The sequence below is a fragment of the Neolamprologus brichardi genome, chromosome 2 (assembly GCF_056152115.1).
Source record: "Neolamprologus brichardi isolate AB-2024 chromosome 2, ASM5615211v1, whole genome shotgun sequence".
NCBI classification, from domain to species: domain Eukaryota; kingdom Metazoa; phylum Chordata; class Actinopteri; order Cichliformes; family Cichlidae; genus Neolamprologus; species Neolamprologus brichardi.
In genome coordinates this window covers 33897358-33919997 of record NC_142105.1, presented here as the reverse complement: position 1 = coordinate 33919997, position 22640 = coordinate 33897358, and the positions used below count along the sequence as shown (strand labels likewise).

The following is a 22640-nucleotide window of genomic DNA, read 5'->3' as shown; positions in this document are numbered from 1 at the left end:
CACTTTAGTCTCCACAGTGCTCACAGAGCTAATCAAATTCTGTGCACACTGACTCCCACTGCATGACCATCTGCAATAGGAAGGAATGTGATCATGCATTCATTCAACGTTTGGCTGAAATAAATAAAAGCAAGTTGAATATGTAATATTTTGACATTTCTTGTAAACACTAAAGTATTAATAAAAATCAATTATTATTATTATTTAGGAATTCATACTTTTTGTATGGTAATTTTCTTTTTAGGAGGAAAATAAAAACAATGTTGCTTTTGTGCTTTAATTACACTTAAAAATTGCACGTTTTTAGTGGTTTTATATTTTCCCTTAGAAGTGCACCAATCCTGTGATTGACAATTGTAACTACTGATAATAATTTTAATTTAATTTGATGCAATCGATGCACTTTGAAATAATTGGTGTGTGTTGTTTTTTTTTACATTGGTACCAGTTAGGTGATTAAGTTATTTTAGCTTACGAATAATAAAGAAATCGCCCTGTAAGGTATCTCATAGAGTCAGCAGGTACAACAACATCCCCACTTGCAGCAAAGATACTTTCAGTGTGTTAAGAATGAAACATTAACTAGCATCAAATAACTGAAAGTCTATTAAAGCTTGATAGGAGGTTCGAGGCTTTGGCACTTTCCTAAATCGGCACAAATCCCTCCTCTACCTTCAAGACAGAAGACTGTTTTGGCACTGTGTTTAAAAAAAACGACATATATTACAAATGAATTCATCAGAAGAGCTCACTGATATGACTAATGCAAGAAAAACTTAACTTTGATAGTTTAGACATCTGCATTTGGTTCATACAAACATTCAAGCAGGGCTCTCGTAGAATTCAGAGCTGCTTTTATCTGCATCTATAGGTCTGCATGTCCTTTCTCAGACAAACCGATAAATGTTTAGAATATGGATGAAATGTTTTCACATTTCTGCGTTAAGCTCACCGTACTCTCTTTAGCTGGGGAGCGAGATGTGTGGCTACAAGACATTGCCTGGCTTTGTGTTAACTTGGGGGCAGTGGAGTTTCATTCCAGTGCAAGGCTGATGGTACATTTGGTGCCAGGAATCACAACAAGCTTGCTGCGGATCACAGCTGCCAAAACGCACGGCTGGTGCCCGCTTGCTCTCATAAAGTGATTTTGCTTCTGTCAGAAGACTTGCAGCATCTCAATGCAGCGTGTTAATGTTGTAGAACAGAGAAATATGATTTCCGATCACCTCTTGTGGCTATAATGATGGCGATGTGGTGTTTGTGTCAGTGGATTCTCTGGCTGTGGGAGATAGCGGGGCTAGCAGCATTGTTAACAACATTTCAGCAGTGCAGAGGGGTTAACAGTTGTTTTCACTCCATTTGGGACACACTTCCATCAATATTTATCCTGAGGGAAGACTCTCCAGAGGAAGGCCTGCCCTCCTTTTGGATTTGGCCTAATCCAGTTTCCAGAACAGATGCTGGTGTCACCAAGGCGCCTACAGTAACTCCCTCGTCTCTGATCACCGTGAAAATGATGGCAAACATTGTTTTCCTTCTCCAAACATGTCAGCTCCAAATATTTTTCATGGTGGCTTGTTACTGCTCCACAACCCATTAAATTCATCCAGGGAGAAATGCACCAGTATGTGAACTGGGACACTGTGAGCTCACTTAATGAGGCGTGACTTATGCAGGGGAGTCACCTTAACCTTTGCTGTCCAGATGATCATCAGCTAACCATCAGTCAGGCTGCAAGGATATGAGGTTAGGTGGGAGGAGGAGAAGAAGGAACAGGTAATTAGAAAGGGAAGATTTAAGGAAGATAGAGGTCAGAGATAACTAGCAGGAGCCCAAAACGACACAGATGTCCGCCAGGAGACATTTCTGCACTGGCTGTCTCCCTTCATACAGAGCAGTGGAGTTAATGACATTTTCTCGTGTCTGGGCTACAAGCCCACCTTTCATTGATCTCAGCGTGGTCAACACCGAATATCTCAACAGTCACTTTAGACTTTAGGCGTTCTGCTGAGCAAAAGCTTTTTAAATATCATCTGCTTCCCTTCACTGAAGCTACCTGAATCATCTTCTTTGGCTGGAAAAGGGCATGTTGATGCAGCATGGAGCTCTCTTACCACGTGAAAACAGGACTGTGTGATATGACAAATTAGTCAATAGAGGCAAACAAACAGAGTCAACATCTCATGGGAGAAATAGTCATAAATGTTTAGTGGAAAGGGAAATATTGAGTGAAACGAATGCTTGCTTGTAAGAAGAAGGCTATGTCTCTCTGAGCCGTTGTTAATATTTTACTGTGATAGTTGTTGATGAGGTCCAGCTTCTGTTTAATATGTAATAATTGAATTTGAATAATTCATTCTAAGAGTTCTCCGTTACCTAACAAATATATTAGGCAGGAAATTAGATCTCTGGTTTAGCTGTTCTGTGTATTTCTGCTTTATTACATGAAACAGAGATGAGCTGCATGATATGGACTCGTGCTCAAGTCTTCTCACATAAGACATTTTGAAATGTTCCAGCCAAAATTACTACTCACTTTCAAGTCCACCAATTTATTTGAGTAAAGAGGGCTCGAATGTCACCAAAGACATGTTCTCACATGCAGCCATTGAAGCGAACCGAGACTGCTTTCATCTGCTGAGGCACAGAGTCAAATTAATGTTTGATTTGAATGTTTTGCTACGCTAAGCAGGCCACAAAAAGAACATTATTGCACAAAAAAAATAAAAAAATCAAGACATCAGACAAACATCATTCCGTATGGACACTAAAATTGAATGAGAGCATGCACTGGCTGTTACTCATTACTACCGGCTGACAGGGGTAATTGAATTCTGCCTGGAAAACATTCACTTTATTTATGACGAGCATTTTCTGGTGAAAATGTGGACAGCAGAACAGAGTGTTCGTTGCAGGAGTGAGTTTGTTGTTTTGCATTTTTAATATCTCTAAATGCGGATGATAAATAAGAAACTCATCGCTGATGATGTTGTGTTTGTGTCTGCTGATGCTCACCAAAGTGTCTCTTAGATGTCTCCAAAGTTTTAATGCAGTATAATTTGCATGTGTTCTGCTGTTTTTCTTAACCTACTTTGGCATCTGAAACTGGAAGCATACCCATCCATTATTTTCCAAAGGCTAGGCTGTAATCCAAATGCTCAAGAAAGACGTGTTTTGTTATTACATGTTATGACAGGGTTCTGAAGTCTTTCCATTGTTACATAGCGGCGTAATTCATACCAGGGTACTGGGTTAGCAGCCTAGTTTTACCTTTACTGGATCTGCGATAGACAGGCAACCTGTCCAGGGTGTAACCCGCCTGTCACCCCGCGACAGCTGGGACAGGCTCTAACCCCACTCTGACTATGAATCGGGTGAAACGAAAAAGATGGATATGTTTTATTTTGAAAAAGTGGAATTTCTATATACAAAATGATAGAACACCGAGACTATAACTCTGCATATAATAGGAAATCAGTAAGAAGTTGTGCTGCCTGCAGTTTATATTCTTGGTAAACTGTACCTGCAGAGCGTATCTGTCATGTGGTGTGACAGTTTAGCTGTTTCTCATACTTGAAATGAATTCTACTTGGCTCATTTGAGGCATATTCTAACCAACATCCAGCAGCGGGTGAATTTGCGGATTTTATTGGCAGGAAATAACTGCATACTGCTAAAACACTGCTGTTTGTCAAAGGCAAAATCATTAAAGCTGTTAAAAGAGTCACTGACAATATTTACTGATGCTAGAAGAAAGACAGAGTAGTAGTACGTACTGTCGTAACTGTACTTGAATGAGCCCGATACCTTGTTTGTGGAATAGTGTTCTTCTGACTTCACAGTAGATGGAAAATTGAGGGCAATTTTGTGTTTTGGAAAAGGGTGATGGAACTCTGGCCTTTGGTAAATACTTTTATTTACCTTAGAAATGATTGTGTGATGGCAGTGGAAACCCAGTATTGGTAGGGCAGAAGGGAAAATCATTTGACACAGTGGCTATTTCCTAAACGTATCTAGCTTTTATTGACCTGAACTATACAACCTCAATTTTGGCTTGTGTATATGCATGCATCTTTGTGTGTATGTGCATGTCTGAATACAGCCTTTCAATTTGAAACCTACGCAATGCAACAGTCCTGCAATACGCTTCTCCTTTTTTCCTGCAGGTTATGGTGTTTTTGCCAAAGGCTGAATTAAATAAAACTCAACTGAAACATTAAAAAAACAATCAGATATCACAAAAAAGGTTTTGTTCTTGGTAGAGGTGGGAAACTTGGTGTAAGGAACCTTCAGCATAAACAGACTAATTAAATAAATCATGACATGTATGAAACATCCGATGTGAATGTCAACGGAGTTTCCTGACAGTATAGTATGATTGCAATGATTTTCCAAGCTCATACACCCACATTGAGAAAAGAACATAGGAAACATATCAGATTTTTAAAATGAGACATATTATTATTTCACGAAAAATAGATGTTTGATAGCAGCATGTCTCAAAAAGTTAGTGAGCAACAGAAGGCTAGAAAAGTAATTGGTACTAAAAAGAAACAGCTGGAGGAATTAACTAATTAGATTTATTGGAAACTAGTCAGCAACATGATTGTGTATGAAAGGAGTATCTTAGAGAGGCAGATTTTCTCAGGAGTAAAGATGGACAGAGGTTCACCAATCTGCAGAAAACTGCGTCTACAAATGATGCAGCACTTTCTGAATAATGTTCATCAGTGTAAAATTGTGATGATTATCTCATTATTTAAAGTACATAATATCATCAGAAGACCAGAATCCGGAGAAATGTAACAATGCAGCCTTTAATAATGGCAGCTTGCACATCTGGAATGGCAATGTCAATGCTTGAGTGCGTCATACATGCAGGGAAGACCTTGAATATTTCACCAAGACAATTTTAAACCACATGCTGCACGTACAACAACAAAATGGCTTTAAATTAGAATTGTAGCATGTTAATCAGCAGACCTGCTCAAGAGATTAGTAGTACTATATGTATATGAAGTTATTATAATGAAATCATTTAATGCAATAGCTTTATGGTCATTTTTGAGGCTGTATATTACCAGTGCATTACCAGTGTGATATCTTGATCACTTTGGTATAAACTAAAATAGAAAAGATGTTACTCAGTAATGACTTATTGTTAGCAGCTGATTTGACACCTCAGTAAAACATCCTCAACAAAACCTGATATTATCTTTATAATTGTAAGTTTCACATTAACTGAAGTGACTGGTACTTAATGAAGTAAAACAACAGCTACAACATAAATGTTGGCAGGAAAAATCTTTTCTCAGGGAAAATGGTTACAATTTTTGAAATCTTTCCAAAATGAACACACTGTTTATTTCACCTTAAATGAACAGTAAATCTCAGGTGTTAACCATTAGAGGCTGAATCAAATGTACTAGTAGGGTGGGCGATATATATGATAGAAACGATAGAAATTTGGCCAACGATAGAGATTTTGACTCTACCGCTCTATCGCGATAGCGCATGTTGATGACGTCATCAAGCGGCGCCTGTTTTGGCCGAAAGCATCACAGCGGCTACAACCGTTATCATCTGCAAATTATGGCGACAGTCATAGCAAAGAGATGAAGCACTTTTGAAATATGGGGAAAGGCAAAAACTGCGCTTCCTCCACTTCCGGAACATTGATTCATTAATGACTTTTATCGAGTGGAAAAAAGTTGGCGTTCATCCTCCAGCTTCACTGTGCTAATGTTATGCTAAAATAGCTGTGTCGCTAGCAATCACGTAGCACAACATTTTAAACCAGGAAGTCCAACTTCAGTAACCCTGCAAACGCCACTGCTGTTTAGTTTTCTCTGTTCATTTATGTTGGAAGTGGTAGCAGAGCTGTACGTTTTAATTAGTTTCAAAAATCTCTCAGTCAGAACATGGTATGAAATGTTTAGGTGTAAACTAGCGAGCTAACTTCCTGTTAGCTTCTAACTCCATTAAATTTAATAACTTCTATTTTCATGGATGCCTGGATGTTAAACTTAATTGTTACACCTGGTAAAGCAGCAACGCTGATGATTTAATTAAAGATGAAAGAATTTAGACCGTTTTATACTCTGTGTTCGTTTGACTTTGGGACCTGGAGGGACGGAGTTTTGGGCCCAGATTACTCCGCGAAGCTCCTCCCTACGGCAGCCGTAATGCTCTGACGATCCATCAAGCAGTGCAGCTTACCAAAGTTGTACTAAAACATTTTTTAACAGATTTCTGCAGCCAAAATTGGTTTGAGGTCAGTAAGCACAACCAGAATTCATACATAAGGCGCACTCTTGACTTTTTGAGAAAATTAAAGGATTTTAAGTGTGCCTTATAGTGTGGAAAATACGTTATACAGAAGAAAATAATATATCGTGATATATATCGTTACCGCACATGCTTGAAATTATATCGCGATATGAATTTTAGGCCATATCGCCCAGCCCTATGTACTAGTCAGAAAAAGGAGATGGTCTCCATTCTGGGATGATTGCAGCCTGCAGCTGTGCAATGGTCATTGGTTTTGATTGCCTCTGATGAACATAGTGTCCCAAGCGTGCTCAGTAGGCGACATATCAGGACTAAATACTGGCCAAAAAAGTCTGTGGTTATGGTCCTGATCCAGAAGGACCTGCACTACACTGGCATCAAAACAGTCGCAGACTTGGGGACCTGCCACAAGAACGGCACAAGGACGATGTTGTAGTACCTCACCATAATCAAATTTCAACCAGATTTTGATTAGATTAGGTGCTCTGCATGCAGCGTGGCTGTACCCCAGCCTTGATCAACGAATGACAATTTTTGTTTTAATCTTACATTTATTTATTTATTTTTACGAGCATAAACAGTGGGCAGGTAATGTTGTTGTCTCAAGGGGGAGTGTTTGGGATCAGGGATAAGAGGATCAAGTGACCACTGCAGTGACACATTTCAGAAACATTCTCATGGATGTTTTTCATGTCTCTGTACACAGCTTGTGGCTAATTATGGAAGCATAATAGTGTTTGTTCTGCTGTTTTGCTTGGGTAATTAATCTTATTACTGTGTGTTGATCAAACCAAAACAGTGTTTACAGTCGCAGAAGTTTCAGTCATTTTTAACAACTAGTGCAACCCAGATCATGCCAGATCATGGGCATTTGGTGGGTGCGAAAGCCAGCAGGCACATATGTTGTCTGCTATTGTTAAAAAAAATGAGGACAGCTAAAAGGATAATCTCAATAAACACATCGCTGCTAATAAACACAAAACACATTAAGTGAACCTGAGGAGCACAGCTAATGCTATCTGAGGCAGCTGTTTAATAATCACATTGAAATGAGCTTGTGTTAGAGGCTTGCGTTCACTTAACTTTTAATAATTCTGCCCAAATATCATGGCAGTTTTTCCCAGAGGCTGAGAATTTGTTGGTAGTTTATTCCTGCACTTTAATGATCTGTGAAAGCGTAGCATGAAACTTTTAGCTACGTTGGAGGAACTGCTCATACGAACGACAGTGAAGTTCACATCCTGAAAGGTCACCCACCAACTCTGAAGTACATCTGATGAACACTTGGGGGAAAAGGCAAAGAACTGAAACCCACACAGACATTTGTCTGTGCATTTGCAGCTTTCCCGAGAACTGCTAATCCATGCAAAATGAGCGATTGAAATCATTTGACGTAGTTAAAAGAAAACCTCTTCAAGTCAAAATTTGAAAACTGCTCATCCAAAGTGATTTTAAAATGGACACTGCATTTACTTGGGTCCCTTGAAATGGATTTGCCAGATTTGAAGTATCAGCTGAATGTCTCCATCCAGCAATTTTCTGTTACTTAGATGTTTAAAACACTTCAGTATCCCACAAGTCAAAATTGCAGGAATCAAATCAAATTTGTGTTAGCGCAGTTGTGTCTATTTGGTTGAAATTTGCCTTTCTAAATAAGTAACCCAACTGAAAGGGAAGGGAGACAGCTTTTGAAAACAAACAAACAAATGCATCAAAGATTAAAATTACAGTATGAAACATACAGACAGTGACTGCAGCTTCAGCTCTTTGTATGTTATGACTTCACTTTTCTCGGCAGCTGGCTGACGATGGACCAATAACAGCACCTGCAGAACGGTTGTAGCGCATATTTTTAACACTGCCCCCATCTGACAACAGGTGATCTCTGCAGGTAGATGACCAACAGACTGCCACTGAGCCCATAATACTCCAAACATAAGCCTTAAGTGAACTAATCAGCTATTCGGCAGCCTTATATTGGAAGGGTAGGAGGATGATTATTGTGACAGTTCAGAGGCAAAGTGACAAACATTTGATGTTAAAAACTAAACTTCAGGTAAGACATTCATAGAATGGGTATTCATGTGTTTGATCATATAAAACGGCAGTTAAATACTGGGTAGAAAATAACACGCACATGCACTTTTGAGCCAATCAAATTATCAATTTAAGTGGTCTTAAATTGTGCAGTAAAATTAACAGTAGCTAGCAGCACAGATTGTGTGGCTAACAAAGCCTACTTTTAGACTAATTGGTTAATTATTACAGATTTGTATTTAGTGAACATCTCTGAACATTTGTAGTCTGTTTTGATGATAAATAGGCGTAATAATAGGCTGTCCCCCTATCAGCCCATAATAATAATAATAATAATAATAATAATAATAATAATAATGATCTAAATGGGGACTTTGGGTGTGCATGTTGGATATTTACAGCTCTTTGCATGATATATACATTATTAATAACAAATTGGTTCTAAAAGGGGTGTGTATTCATCCAGAGATATTCAGGGCTATATAAAAGCCAGGAAATGTAGAAATTTTAAATAAAGTCTAGTCCTCAGTGGGGCTGTTCACAAACACACACAAGCACACACACAGGTGGAGACATTTCTTACTTTATTAAAGAGACTATTTTTCATATCTTCAGAAGCATTTCAGTGAAATTCATCACGGAGACGCAGAGAAACTTCAGAAACCTGACTGGCTGTAGAAGTAAAGAAACTATATATGTATAATCACTTAAAATAATCACAGAAAATCTCTTATAGAGATTATAGTAGCAAGTGGAAACCTGCACATTTTTAATAAGAGCATAATCACTTACTAGTTGGACAAGTGCTCTCTTAATGTATTTATTTTAAATCATAGAGATTATCTGCAGCTTCAGCAATGGAAGAGATGCCTCTCACCCCGTCTGCGTGCTATGGCACTGGAACGGTAATCTCGATGCTTCTCCTCCTCCATCCGGCAAGCTGCAGAATGACACCTTCTTCAAAGCACAGCTGTCAAAAGTTTGGGACGGATTACCTGGCTTTCATGCGCATGTATTGCTTGGGTGAACCTTTAGGAGATTTTTAAATGCAAAGTTGGAAATGTGCATCTTGTTTATCTGGCATTCAGCTCAGCAGCCGGTGCGTGTTTGTGATTTCTCTTGTTCGCTTTGAGTGACTTGCCGTAGGGGGGGTAGTTCGGCTTCAGCTCTCCGTGAAAACATCATCATCTCTTGACAGCCCATCATAGCTCGGGCTCGGCTTTATAGCACGGTGAATAGCGGGAGTTTCGCCAGAGACGCTAGCTCCCACGGACACGCTCTCAACCCGAACAGTTCGCCTGCACGCTGCGTGTGTCGGAGGCGAACTGTAGTGTTCCCCTTCAGTCACCAGCCGGGCACGTCGTGAGGGCGGGCTCGCCTGCCGTAGCTAAAAGGTCCCGCTTCCACTAGCTGCTCTCATTGCAGTCCAGTCTGCCGAGCGGAGCGGACTGACTGAGGAACGAGCCCCGTCTCCATTCAAGGATTTTTCCTCCACTTCATACACTTCGTCCTACAGCACAGGACCGACGGGAACCGCACACCGCCGTCTGTGGACAATGTTTCTCTTGCAGTACACAGGTATACACGCGTCAAGTTTTATTCTACTCCCGGTTATATTAACAGCAGAGATGTTATTTATTCCCCATCTACTTATCCTGCTGCAGGCTACAGTACAGTGTATTGGCGCACGGCAGTTAGCGCACGTTTTGCCACATTTTGTCGCTCATCTGCGTTATTTGATAGAAGTTATAAAAGCAGGCTTGGAGATTTCCTAGCTGTGTTTAGTCTCTAATTGTCGGGCGTGTTCCAGCTTTTGAAACCGCGATAGTAGAGCCGTGCTGCCCGTCTCCACTGTGGTAGCGTTGTTTTTTTCGCGTGTCTGAGCATTTGATGTACAATGGGTGAGCTTTCTAATGAGAAATGACCTGCAGTATTTCCCTGTGCGGATGTTACAGTTACCACTGTAACGGAGTCGTAATCTAATCTGGACTAACCAGATATGCTTTTTATTGATGGAAGTTTTCAGAATAGATTGAATCCACGCTGACGCCGGATCACTGCTGCTGAATAGCGCATATTTTCACATGCCGTTCAGTCCGGTTTCTGTTGTGTTTGGGCAGCATCACCGAGCCTGGTGAGACATTACACTGGATGGGCCTATCTCGCAGGGTAAGCAAGTTGTTTGGTTTCTTTGCTGCGACGTCCAACAATTAGGATTTCCGTGTCATTTATTCCCTGAATCCCTGCGACACAGGAGCTCTGTTTGAAATGGGACATTTTCTCTCGGCTCACATGATCTAATTAAGCAAGCGATGTTGTTTTAACTCACATTAACCTGCTTACTCTGCTTTATTCTGGCAGTCCTCTGTTTATAGTCAGGGTAAATTTGCCACAGATGTCCCACAGCTTTGTTGTTATTGTTGTTGAGTGTTCTAATCTTAATTTTCTCGAGCAATGACTTGTCAAAGATTAGTCTCATGTCATTAATTTGCCGTATTTCCGAATGCAGTGAGTGTAGTGACTAAACAAAGCGGCTTCCTGTTGCCTACTGTATATGCAAGAGTGAAGCAAAGTTGGCACACCTGTGAAGAGCAACCATAAATCTGAAATCCTTTATTTAAACATCTTTTAAATGTTTTGGGGTGGGTTATTTTATGTCACTATGCAGGGATGAAAAAATAATTAACAGAAGTCTAATAAAACAAATGATTTTGGGGGGGGGGGGGGGGGGGGGTGCAGGGCAGAGGCTAGTGCTCTTGTCCAGTGAATTAGAGGGTTTTCATTTTTCCGTTATACTCTCTTTTATCTTGCACAGACACACAGGATCAGTTCCCTTCCAGAGGCGCAAACATGCCATGAATCAAATTGAGTGAATGGAGGTCGAGTACCTCCCTATGACCACTGGGAGAGAATAGGTCCATCAGGCCTTGTGACAGCCATTTACCTCCACACTGCTTACGTCCTCTCTGATCAACTGGCAGAGCATCTTTAGATTGCCTTTAATGGCGTGAGGGAGGGGAGGCACTTTGCTCCCTAGATCTGTCAGAGAGACCGGATTTATAGGTTGTACATAGAGTGCTTGAGATGCAGCTTAAATATTTCAGCTCTCGTTGGCATTGGATGATGGTGCTGCAGAACAAATTAAGACTGAATACAAAGTGGACTGCTGTATAATGCCAGGAGATTTAGCAACTTTGGAAACTCTTAAATTTTAATTGGTTGCTGCATGACAATTTGCAGTTTCTAAGTGGAGCTCTTATAGCAGTGCTGGCTGACGGAGAGAAAAATGTGACAAAAGACGGGGGAAAAGAAAAATATGACTTTTATACGATCGGGGAATGTTTGATATAGTGAATAAAACGACTTCAGTGACAGCCTGACTAAGCAGGAATTTACTTGGTCTCGTCATAAATTGCTCTATGTGTTTAGTAAGTTAAAAAGTAGACATCACATAGGATGCTCTCTTTTTGCTTTAGCAATTCAAAGTCAAATCGCCTTATAAGTGAAAAAAGGAAACTAAGATAAATACCATAATAACTACACAGGACTATTAAGAAACTCTGTTGTTATATTTAAGGTGTGCTGGACCTGCCAGCTGACCGGAGACCTGCTAGTTTATTAATCTTTGTGTCACAGAAATAAGTGTTTGTGGCAATCACGAGCATATCAGTTTAAAATGGAAAATTGGCTTCAGTTTCATCCACTCTTGCGATAATCTCAGAGTCATTTCCTGACTCAGCCGGCCCATTGGAATTCTGTCACCTGACTGCTCCGCGTTGCACTGACGGACAGGTAGGAAGCTCTTCATATTACTGATGAGGAGAGCTGTGCACTCAAAGTGTGAGCTCCACTTCAGAAGCTTTGGTAAAGTGTTTGGTGTCTGTTGGGCAAATCTAGCTAGTGTGGGTAGTGCTGCTTGTACAGGCATTATTAATATGGCTCATGTGAATTGAGTTTGAGGACTTGCCAAACATTTTAACTCATTGGTAAGAATCTAAGCATTTTGTAAAACTGGGTTAAAAACCTCACTGGGATCCAGTATCATCTACTTCATGTACTGTATATCACCGTAGTGTGCATCCAGTCAAAAATCGAATAAATAAAAGTAAAGATGGCAACTTTGTAGTTTAGAATTCTGGCTTTTTATATATAGAAAGAAATGTTACCATTTTCCCTTGCAGAATTATCAGTAAGTCTTTAATATTTGTACTGTTCAAATTTGCTATTAGATTTTGACCAGTGAGATTACAGTAGTGTTTTTTGTCATTATGGCCAAAAAAGTGTGTGCAGCATTTCGTCCTGATGCTCGTGTCAAAGTGAAACAACTGGTTTCATTTTCAGCCAGAATTTCAAGGGTTTTCTCTTAAAGGATGTCATAATGTTCCCTTAGTACACTACAAGAAATGCAGCTGCACTAGGCCCAGCTGTTTAAATCCTTCTCTCCCTAAACGTAGTCACGTGTTTGGCTTACAGATCTATAAAAGCTCCTACCTTTTTCCTCCCCCAAAGATTCCCATTTACCAATACTAGTAGATGGCGTTGTTGCATTTATCTAAAGAGTGAAAAATATGGATGATCTGCAGAGACTTAACTAACCCTACCCGTTTTTCTAAACAGCTGTTGTTTCCTGGGGTTATACTGCTACTTGTGACAACTGATGGCATTAGTATCAAATGACACTCTAAAACAAATTGGTAAGTTTTAGTGCAGAAATGCATAGAAGTTTTCCATAAACCTTATTTCTGTTTCATCCTTAACTTTCTGTCTTGAAACAACAAGAGCCATTCATTAGAAACACTTTACAAAGCTCCCAATAAGAAAATGATGTATATCGCCTTTTACAAGGTGGTTGGCTACTTTTGTCAAGTTATTTCCTTTCATTCGGTGCTATCACTCCTGCACCCATCTGTTAGTCTGATGTTTAAGACTGTTGGTGTGGTGACTTGATTGTTCGCCTCACTGCTGGTCCTAAATCTCTGTAGCAGCCTACTGTAGTGTAATGAATGTTGCTAATTCCTGTGTCTAATGCTCACTTGTATGCGCCCTCCAGGAATCCTATTTAACTTGGTCTAAGTGTTCAGCCTCTGAATTACAACAGAAGTGCTAAAGTGAAGCTAAAAATCTGTTCAGGTTAAAGAAATGTATATTAGCTCGTGGAAGTTTCCTGTGAGGATCAGCAATGTTGGCAGCAGCCGCAGTTCAACCTGCCATCTGGTATTGAGTAGCTAAGAGAGCTTGGCAGCCTGAAGGCAACCAACTCGGGGGCTCCAATGCTATCACCGACAGAGCTCTTCATTACTAATCACTTTCAAGATAAGCAGCCACGCAGAGAACCTTGAAATTGGAGGTAAGGACTTTGCAACAGCAAGTTCAGGAGCTACATGAAAGATGAAGCGAGCCATCAGACTTATTCTGCATTTAAAGTTTGTGAGATGGGCTTGTGGCTGCAGTGCTGCTGATTTAAACCCAGCTGACAGTGCCTTTGAGCAGAAGACAAGAGAGGAGTGGTTTGAAGAAGCTGGATTATTCTGTTCACCAGGGAGATGCTGTACAACCTTTCTACGTTTTCATGACTTCTCTCAAAAAACCCATACTGAACACTTACGTCTTCTGCAGTGGTTCAAAAATTCTGTGTAATTTGCAATCCCATGGGAGTTTTGGTAGGCTAAGCCAGAATTTAACAAAGAGATTGGATCCTGTCACTCAAATAATGTTCATGTGCACCCATATTTCACAATGGCTCGCTCTTAAATGTAAACACACTTTCACTTGTGCCGAATCAGTTCAGACCCTTCAAACCAATACTATTTGAGCTGACATGGTCTGCATAAAGGGGGGAGAAAGCAGTAGGGTTAACAAAGGTCTGGTCAAAAGATTATGCACTGAAAGATCAATTCCAAGAGATTTAAACATGGCAGATATGGAATGGTGATTAATAACAGACAACGTAACTCAAGTTAAATTTATATTGTTCCTAACTTTTATATGTTTGTTTGCTTGATTAAGGAAAATTGCTTATAAGAACTAATTGGCCGACCTTTGGTTTGTGGACCTCAGCATTAGCTTTGTGAACTAAGGCAGCAGTCCCCAACTTTTTTTGCGCCACGAATGGTTTATGTCCAACAATATTTTGTTGGATATTTTAAGGTGTTGCGGTTAAATACAACAAAATAAAACCAGTACCGCTACCAAAAAAAGATTTATTCATAACACACGGGAAAAGACCCAGAGAAACAGAGTTAATGATAAAATCATAACAAAGTAACGATAAAAAAGATTAAATACCCTGAAAACCATAGATTTCACTCTCGAGGGCCAGTACCGAACAACTCGCAGACAGTTACTGGTCCTTGGTCCGTGGGTTGGGGACAGCTGAACTAAGGTGTACACACCAGTCATAATTGACCGGTTAAGCCTTTACAAGATGCGGCAGCAGCATCCTAGCAAATACACAAAAAGGTTGTTTATATAGATTCACTATAGCTGATTTTTAGCTCTGCCTGGGCTGGTGATCATCTAGTGCAGGGGTGTCAAACTCAAATACACAGTGGGCCAAAATTCACAACTGGAACAAAGTCGCGGGCTAACGTTAATATTTATTGAAATATATTTATTCCTCAGATATAAGAATGAATCTTTTCTTATGGACTCAAACATGTTTTGCTGAAAAACTGAATATGGAACAAGCAAAGCTTAATACTAAACAATATATATATTAGCTGTAGAATACCAGAAGGCCAGCTCTGATAGTAATTTGGTATGGCTTCACGGGCCAAATGTAATTAGGCTGCGGGCCAAATTTGGCCCGCGGGCCAGAGTTTGACACCTAGTGAGTCTCGGATTTCAAGCTGATTGATTTTACACCATGACAAGTTGGTGACAAGCTAATGCTAATGACAAGTTAGCATGGAACTTGTCATTAGCATGACATGTCCATGAGGAAAATCGTTTTGGGTACAAGACAAATAATGAAAGCTCTTTTGGGTTGTATCATTTCATAGTAATGGAGGATAAGAAAAGACAACTCTGACTGAAATGGTTGTAAAATATTACACTTACCTGGTAATGTGGTACTTCTTGGATAATAATCCTTAGTATTTATTTTTAAGGTGTTTTTGTTGTATCAAGCAGGGCCAAAAAAACCCAAATACTTTAAAGTAGCAAATGTATACCATGATGGATCACCAGAGGGATGTAGGACACAAATGTTGTACATCCTGGAAGTTAATTGTGCCCACTGCTGCTTCAGAGATGGTATTACAATAAATCATCTTCCTTACAATTGTACGATAAATCAAGCCACTAAATGTAACTTCTATATCACAGTTCCATTTTATTTGGATTTGTTTTTCTTTAACTGTAAGAATAATGTGTTGCATATACTGTGGATTAATTTGGGAGGAGACACAATGTATTAAAATAAGTTGCTTGGTATTTATGTCCCTGTTGCTTCTGTCCTGTGAATCAGTTGTATAGGAGCTGACCCTCTTGGCCAAAATCTGTCCTTCACAGCATCGATATGTTTAACATTTCCCCCATAGCTTAGACCATGGTTCAGCAGTTTGGACCAAAGAACAGGAGTGTCCAGAGATTGCTTGTCTGGAAAGCAGCCATCACTCTACTGTAATAGAGACTGAGAGCTTGGATTTATATGGCTCTTACTTTGGGAAGAAGGATTGGCTTAAGGGGGGAAGGAGCTTGAAAACAAAATGGTACCAGAATGGATGGACAGGATGTGTCCAAGAATGCATTATTAATAGGGTAGCCGAGGTTCTCTGTATTGTGCCTTTTAGGGCCATTTTGCTTCTTTGTGACGCTCTACATGGAATAACTGCGTTTTTATGGAATGATAGAGTGGCTTTGTAAGATTCGCTAACTTCATATTCTGAGCCATGTTTACATGATGCCTTTACCCTGTGTGGAAATCAAGTTGAAGGACTTGGGGTAACCCTGGAATTTTCCATTTGCAAGAGACATTTCTGTGGTGAATTTTTCTTTGGGGTGTTTCTTTCCATTTTGAATCAACAAACACTTACTCAAAGGTCCCCACTGTGTAGAACCTTTTCATAGCACCAGAGAAGAGAGGAGGGGGGGGGAAACCCTATCTGAAATGGAACTGGACCAGCTGAAAAGTTGGGTGCTTGAGCTCAAAGGAAGCCCTGTACTTGCATGTTTACTGCACTGAGTCTGGCTCGAGTCAGACCCCCACTGCTGGATAAATGCAAGGTTTTATTTCTGTGCTCAGCACATCTTACTGGCCAATATTAGTTCTGTAGCTTTTTTTCCTGAAGAAAGGTCAGCATTTATGGCAGGATGATACAACACCAGTGTAATATATGTCTTTCTTTTTTATACCCAGGAATGTGGTTTAGTTTCCAGTCGGGTTCTTTAAATTATAGCTCCGTCTATTTTGGAACATTGGAATGCCAGTTGAGGTCAACATTTGGTTGAACCTAAGAACGCCAGTGAGTTAAATTCAGGACACGCACATAGATGGATTAAGTTCACAATTAGACCCTTTACTGGCCTCTTACTTTGGTTTTTAGGGAAATAAATATCCAAAATCTCAACAGTTTATCATTTGATGCAACATGTTGCAGGTTAAATAAGTTAAATAAACGCTCATGACATTGCATATGTGATCCACGTAAGCAGAGTTGGTCAGGATATCGTTCAGGTCAAGAGTCAGCGTTACTTTGGTAGAGTTCTTGTTATTTCTGAAGAGTTAAAGAAACAAACATACAGAGTATGGACAAAGGTCCTCTATAAGGAGTCCCAAATTTGATCTCTCACTCCGACATCATTCTTGTTTTCTGTACAAACACAGCGACATCGCTGCTGTTCATTAGCCTGATTTAAGAAAGCACCTCTAGTGTGGTTGAGGCTCAGATTACACCCGTTACCACACTGGCAAAGTGTCAACAAACATTCTTGTGATAATGTGAAAAAGGGCCTCAGCAGTTCAGCTTGAGCCATGTGAATCGCCGCTGCACCTGTTCTTTGAGTTTCCACGCTTCTCATGAAAGGCGTTTTAGTGAATGCCGGAAAAATGAGCGACTGGATGTAACCGAAGCACATAGCAAGCAAAATGGTTTATATTAATACGCTACATCTGCAGCAAGGTATGTTTTGTTTTGGCTGTCCAGATGAGATGGAGACAACTGGAGCTACTTTCAGTGCCAGCTTTAAGTGTAAGCTTAGATCTTTGCTGTGTGCCACCCCCCCACCTCTGTTACCTCTTGAATGTAGGTTTTTTTTTTTTAATAAGGGAGAAAAATTGCCAATTTCAATCAATGCTTGACTTGAGAGCAATATTAGTGTTGATATGAGCTGAGAGTTGTTAGATAAAGGTCCAAGGACTGAAAAGCTTCTGTGTGAAGTCATAAATCATCAGGATTGCCCATAAAACTGCTGTTTCAGTCAGACACTTAAGACATGAAAGAAGTCGATACCAGTATCTTCATTGATGCTTGATGGACGATTTTTATTTGATTAAAATGTTGATAAAGACTTTTAAGGAATATTCAAAAGCAGGAATATGTTGGCTTTAAAGAAATGTAGCTTGATGTGTCTCCACATCTTTAAATACTTGTTGATTTTTTTTTTGTTGTTTCTCTTTTTGGCTTTGCACAGCTCATACAGCGTTGTTTGCTGATGTAAATTCAAAAATGAATTAACATAATCATTCCTAGATGCTTAGTGGTGTTCGAGGTGGAAGCTGTGACCTTTCGGACATATGCTGACAACAGCTGACTTAACAGCAGGGCACTGAATACAGCCATTACAGACAGAGGTAATTGAATTCACAAATCACCATGGCTCTCGGTTTATGGTGGCATTGGACTTTATGGCTCATATGTCAGAAGCTGGTGGGCAGTTTGTCAGAGGAGGCTTGGTAGGAACAAGAAGGTGGTGAATGGACGACCATCTGAACCTCGCTTCAGGGTGGCTCCTGAAACAGCTCCTCCAAAAGAAATCCTGTTAAATATTATAGCTTTTTATATAGCTTATTGAAATGGACCAAAATATGATTCGTGGCTTCTTTGTGTCCTGTTTTCTTTGATTGAAATTGTCCTTCTTACTGCCTTCTTGTAGTATTTTCCTTTTATCCTGCCCCTCGTTGTGCTTTATTTCTTCAAATATCAGCTTCTCCTCCTTTTTCGTTTTGCTTTCCTTGAAGGCAAAGTCAAATGTATCTAATGCACCAGGGCGGCTGATGATAAAGTGTGTGTATATGTTTGAAACTGTGTGTGAGGAATAGCTAAGAAGGATCTTTCCCCTGCCTTCCTCTCAGAAAGCTAAAACATACAGCAGGTTCTCAGTCATGCTTTCTGTGCCCGTCCCAACAAAAGTCGAAGAGGTGGATCGATATGAAGATTAATTATTGTGTCCATCTCGAGGGTTGCACCGATAGCCTGTATTTTTTCTGGCCTCTAGTGAGCACCCAAATGCTTCCCTTCTTGACGAGCGTTGAAGCTTTAGCTTGTTAGTGTGGTCTGTGGACCGAAGCTGCACCGAGAGAAAATTGGACCGGGCTCCAGGGGTAACTCGTTGAGGCTCAGTGCAGCTCAGCTTAGCACCATCACCAGGCAAACCAGGGGTCCCGCAGCATTTTCTGGGCTTATTGTAACCTCCTGGATATTAGGTATTAGGTTAACCGTTCTCCAAGGTATCAAAAGGGGAAGAATATCCTGTGGGCTATAGTGAAAAGATGGCTTTCTCCTGAGCTCACTGCATTTTTCAAGAAACAACTCCAGGCTAAGAATATTTATAATCTCATGTGCAAGCCCATAATTACTTGAAGTAGAAACGACTCCTTATGTACACTGCAGTGGATCACTCTGCTTCTAATTATTTAGCAGGAGTTTGTGCAATTTATCAGTGCTTCTTTTTTTTTAAGCATTTTGATGTATTGTATGTCATGCCAATAAATCAACAGCATGTGTTTTGAGTATAAGCCTGGAAGAATTTGCCGACAGCAGAATGATAAATTTCCCTGTTGAAGTCCAATGGAGCATTTTAGTTTGATATGTCATCAGATGAACTTGAATCAGTCACAAGTAGGTGTCACTGGGAGATGTCGGGAGCGATTATGTCGCTCCAAGCAATCACTGGTGAGACTGAGGAAGATGATAATGGAAAACATTGTCAAAGTAACCAACAATCTATCTTTCGATTGAGTCCCCCCAGAAAGATTTGTGAGTTGATTGTGATGTGTACTCTCAAAATGTGCCTGTGGTTATCTTTTTTATAATTCACATCCATCTATAGAAGTGCTACCTTAATGGATGGATGTTTCCAGATTTAAAGAACATAAAGTCCTAAAAAGCAAAAGCACGAAACAGTAAAAGTCTCTGGCTTTGATTTCATACTGTATTTAGTTTTGTCCAGAGCGCCCACGTAGTACATTCTTGAATTGTACATGCAGGAGTCATACATTATGCAGAAGAGCTTGTCAAGTCCCTCACTTCAGTCTAATCTTGATTGGACTGTTCAAAATGTAATATAATGACAGTAATTCTGCAGTGTAGGAAAACTTGTCCAGTTCTAGTTAATTAAGGGAAAGTGCTGAAGTCTAATCTCTGAAGGATGATACAGTTAAAAAAAACGAGCAGTGACTTTTGTAAGTACATTAGTACTAAAGTATATTTTGTGTTAGTGACGTGTTAACTTTGACATTACAATGTGTTGACTCTCCTTTACTATTCCTACTCAGGATTTCACATTATTTTGTGGTTATTTCACTGCTGCAAACTGTCATGCTTGTCACACTCTGTTGCATAGAAACAGAAAATATTGTTTGCGGGAACTTTGAGACACGGCGCTCATCTTTACTTGCCAGTCGACACACAATTGCACTTTCAAATCACTGCTGGAATGAAGTTGTCAGCACTAAGAATGGCGAGGACAGCTGAATGCGTGACTGCGCACACATACTCGGGCGCTTTGTTGGTGTGTTTGCTCCGTCTGTATCGAAACGTGTGCTGTTGGAATCGAGAGCGCAGCTTGTCAATCTCCTATTTGCGTTTGCATTCAGAGATTGAAGATTTACAGAATGGAAATAAAATGACTATTAAGTCACTGTGTGTGAGGATGTAGCAAATAATTCTATTCACCATTTGTTACTGTAACATTCTATTCTTAATTAAATGCGAAGAAGTAATAAAAAATGCAAAAGTTGCCATTTTTGTCCAATGAACTGAACTTTTATTCCATACTTGAAGAAAAGGTCAGTTCATGTAACGCGTCTATGAAGAGTAGGAAGACAAAATGATGTTCTGGATGTTGACCCGGAGTTTCAGCTAACCTTAACGGATACTACAATCATAAAAAGGTGTATAAAGTTCTTTCTCTTTTGATGAAAGCGTAAAATATGCACCACAAGTTTCACAGGCATGGATTAAACCTGGTCCCAGACTGAGAAAAGTTCAGTGAAAATTTCTAATGATCAAAGTTTAGAGTCTAGGAACAGGTTTAATTATTTCTTGGGCTCTTAAGTATAAAGGTGAGGAGGGTCTGCTAAGAGCAAGACCACTGTTTAGTATTTTCGTGATGGAACTGAAGTTCGGTAACGACTTGCACATTTTTCTTATATTTTTAAATAGTCTGTCATTGCCACCTTGAGCTTGTCACACCGTATTCTCTCCTTTTTTCCTCTTTCATCCTTTTAGCCATTAATAACAGTGTAACTACAGTCTCCAGTCTGCACGCTCTGATGAGTGATGGATGGATAGACGGCACAGAGAGAGACAGAAGAGAACAAAGAAAACACAGGAGTGGAGCCAGGCTCAGCCAAATCATAGCCTCCAGTGCTATCCTCTTGCAAGATCTATGGGGCTTCATTTGTTTGTGCCGTTTTGGTAATTAAACAGGGGAGGCCCACTCAGTGGAGTCTGGCTGCTGGCTTAGTTTCTCTACCCTAATCTTCCCATAAGACCAGATAATTAATGGTGGAATGGCAGGAGTGCCCACAGTCCTTCTGTTAATGGAAAGGATTCATCTTGTTTGCTCAACTTACTCCATGTTTCTTTATTCAGAGCTTGGCCATGGTGTCATCGAGGATATTGAGACTTGGTATCTGTCCAGACATCTAATGACAAATGATAGTGTGGCAGCGTGGCACAGACGGGGATATTTTCAGCCAAGACTTATCCTTCATCTTTGGTGTCAGACTTTATCAGTGTTCTTTGTTTTACCCACATGTTATATGGATCATGAGTGGAGTGCTTAAAGTTTATTTATAGTTTATTGCACATGTTAAAAGCTATGGTTTGTGACTTCACTGTGGCACTCAGCCTCAAGCCATTTGGTTCTTCCCAGGGGAGAGAATTAGAGTAACTCACCATATGACAAGATGTTGTCCACATCTTGATGGTAATGCAGTGATTCTGAAATATTTATCTGCAACCGAAGAAGGAAATAAATACTTGTACAAAGTCAAAGTATTTATTTATTTACTGTATAGTATCGTGCTATTATTTAGTTTAAATTTAGGTGCAAATTTTGATAACTTTATCCCAACTGTTCTGTTTTTTTCAGTTAGTTTCTTTTTTCTTTAACTTCTACTTACTTTACCCTGATTCTTTTCATTAGCACCACACAAGGAGTGATGAATGGATCGGTATCAGCATTTATAACTGTCAATAAATTAAAAGTCTAATAATAAAGCAAAGATGGGAGAAGCAAGTATCATTCAGAAGTAATGCATTTCTTGGACTATTTTCAGCTATGGGTTAATATGCATTTTAAGTAAGTCATGTATATGAGATTGGCGTGTTAGCAGTGCACTAGTGTTGCTCATTTGTGTGTTGTTGTGAACACAAATAGGTCTGGTTACTGAAGATGGCCATAGTCGATCAGTTAAGAAAGAAATATTTATGGATTTTGATCTTATAGTTTTTGTTCACAGTAAAAGCTATATAAAATATTACTGAGCATTGTCTTTAAAGGCTACCCTTTTGTAGGGCTGCCACAATTATGTCGACTATCAAAATCGTCGACGACTGATTTAATAGTCGACACGTCGTTTGAAGCTTTGTAAGATCCCAAAAGACGCAGGAATAAGTAGTAGGATTTAAGAGTGTAATAACGGACTGAAACAGAAGATGGCAGCACTGCATGTACAAGGATGCCAGCTGCCGTTAAACCCCGAAGAAGAAGAAGCTGTGTCCCAGAATTCATAGCGCAGCCCAGCTCAGTTTACAACGATGGTGGCAGCTAGTTAGTTTTAATATTACTCTTATTATTCTTTCTGGGTCACAAAATAAACGTTTAACATATTTTCAGGTGAGAATGTAGCTGTGTAAACCTCA

At 39.8% G+C, this 22640-nt stretch overlaps 1 protein-coding gene across 6 annotated transcripts in view; it reads left to right on the top strand.

Moving 5' to 3' along the window:
• Positions 1–22640, top strand: part of enox2 (ecto-NOX disulfide-thiol exchanger 2) — a 199959-nt gene that overhangs the window by 52635 nt on the left and 124684 nt on the right. Inside the window, exon 1 of one of the 6 annotated variants that reach the window (XM_087851783.1) lies at positions 9549–9906. The exons of the other annotated variants lie outside the window; for them this stretch is intronic. Coding sequence (XP_087707909.1) covers positions 9885–9906 — 22 coding nt within the window. The 5' untranslated portion in view covers positions 9549–9884. Of the gene's footprint in view, positions 1–9548; positions 9907–22640 lie in introns of those variants that run through there. 6 annotated transcript variants of the gene reach the window in all.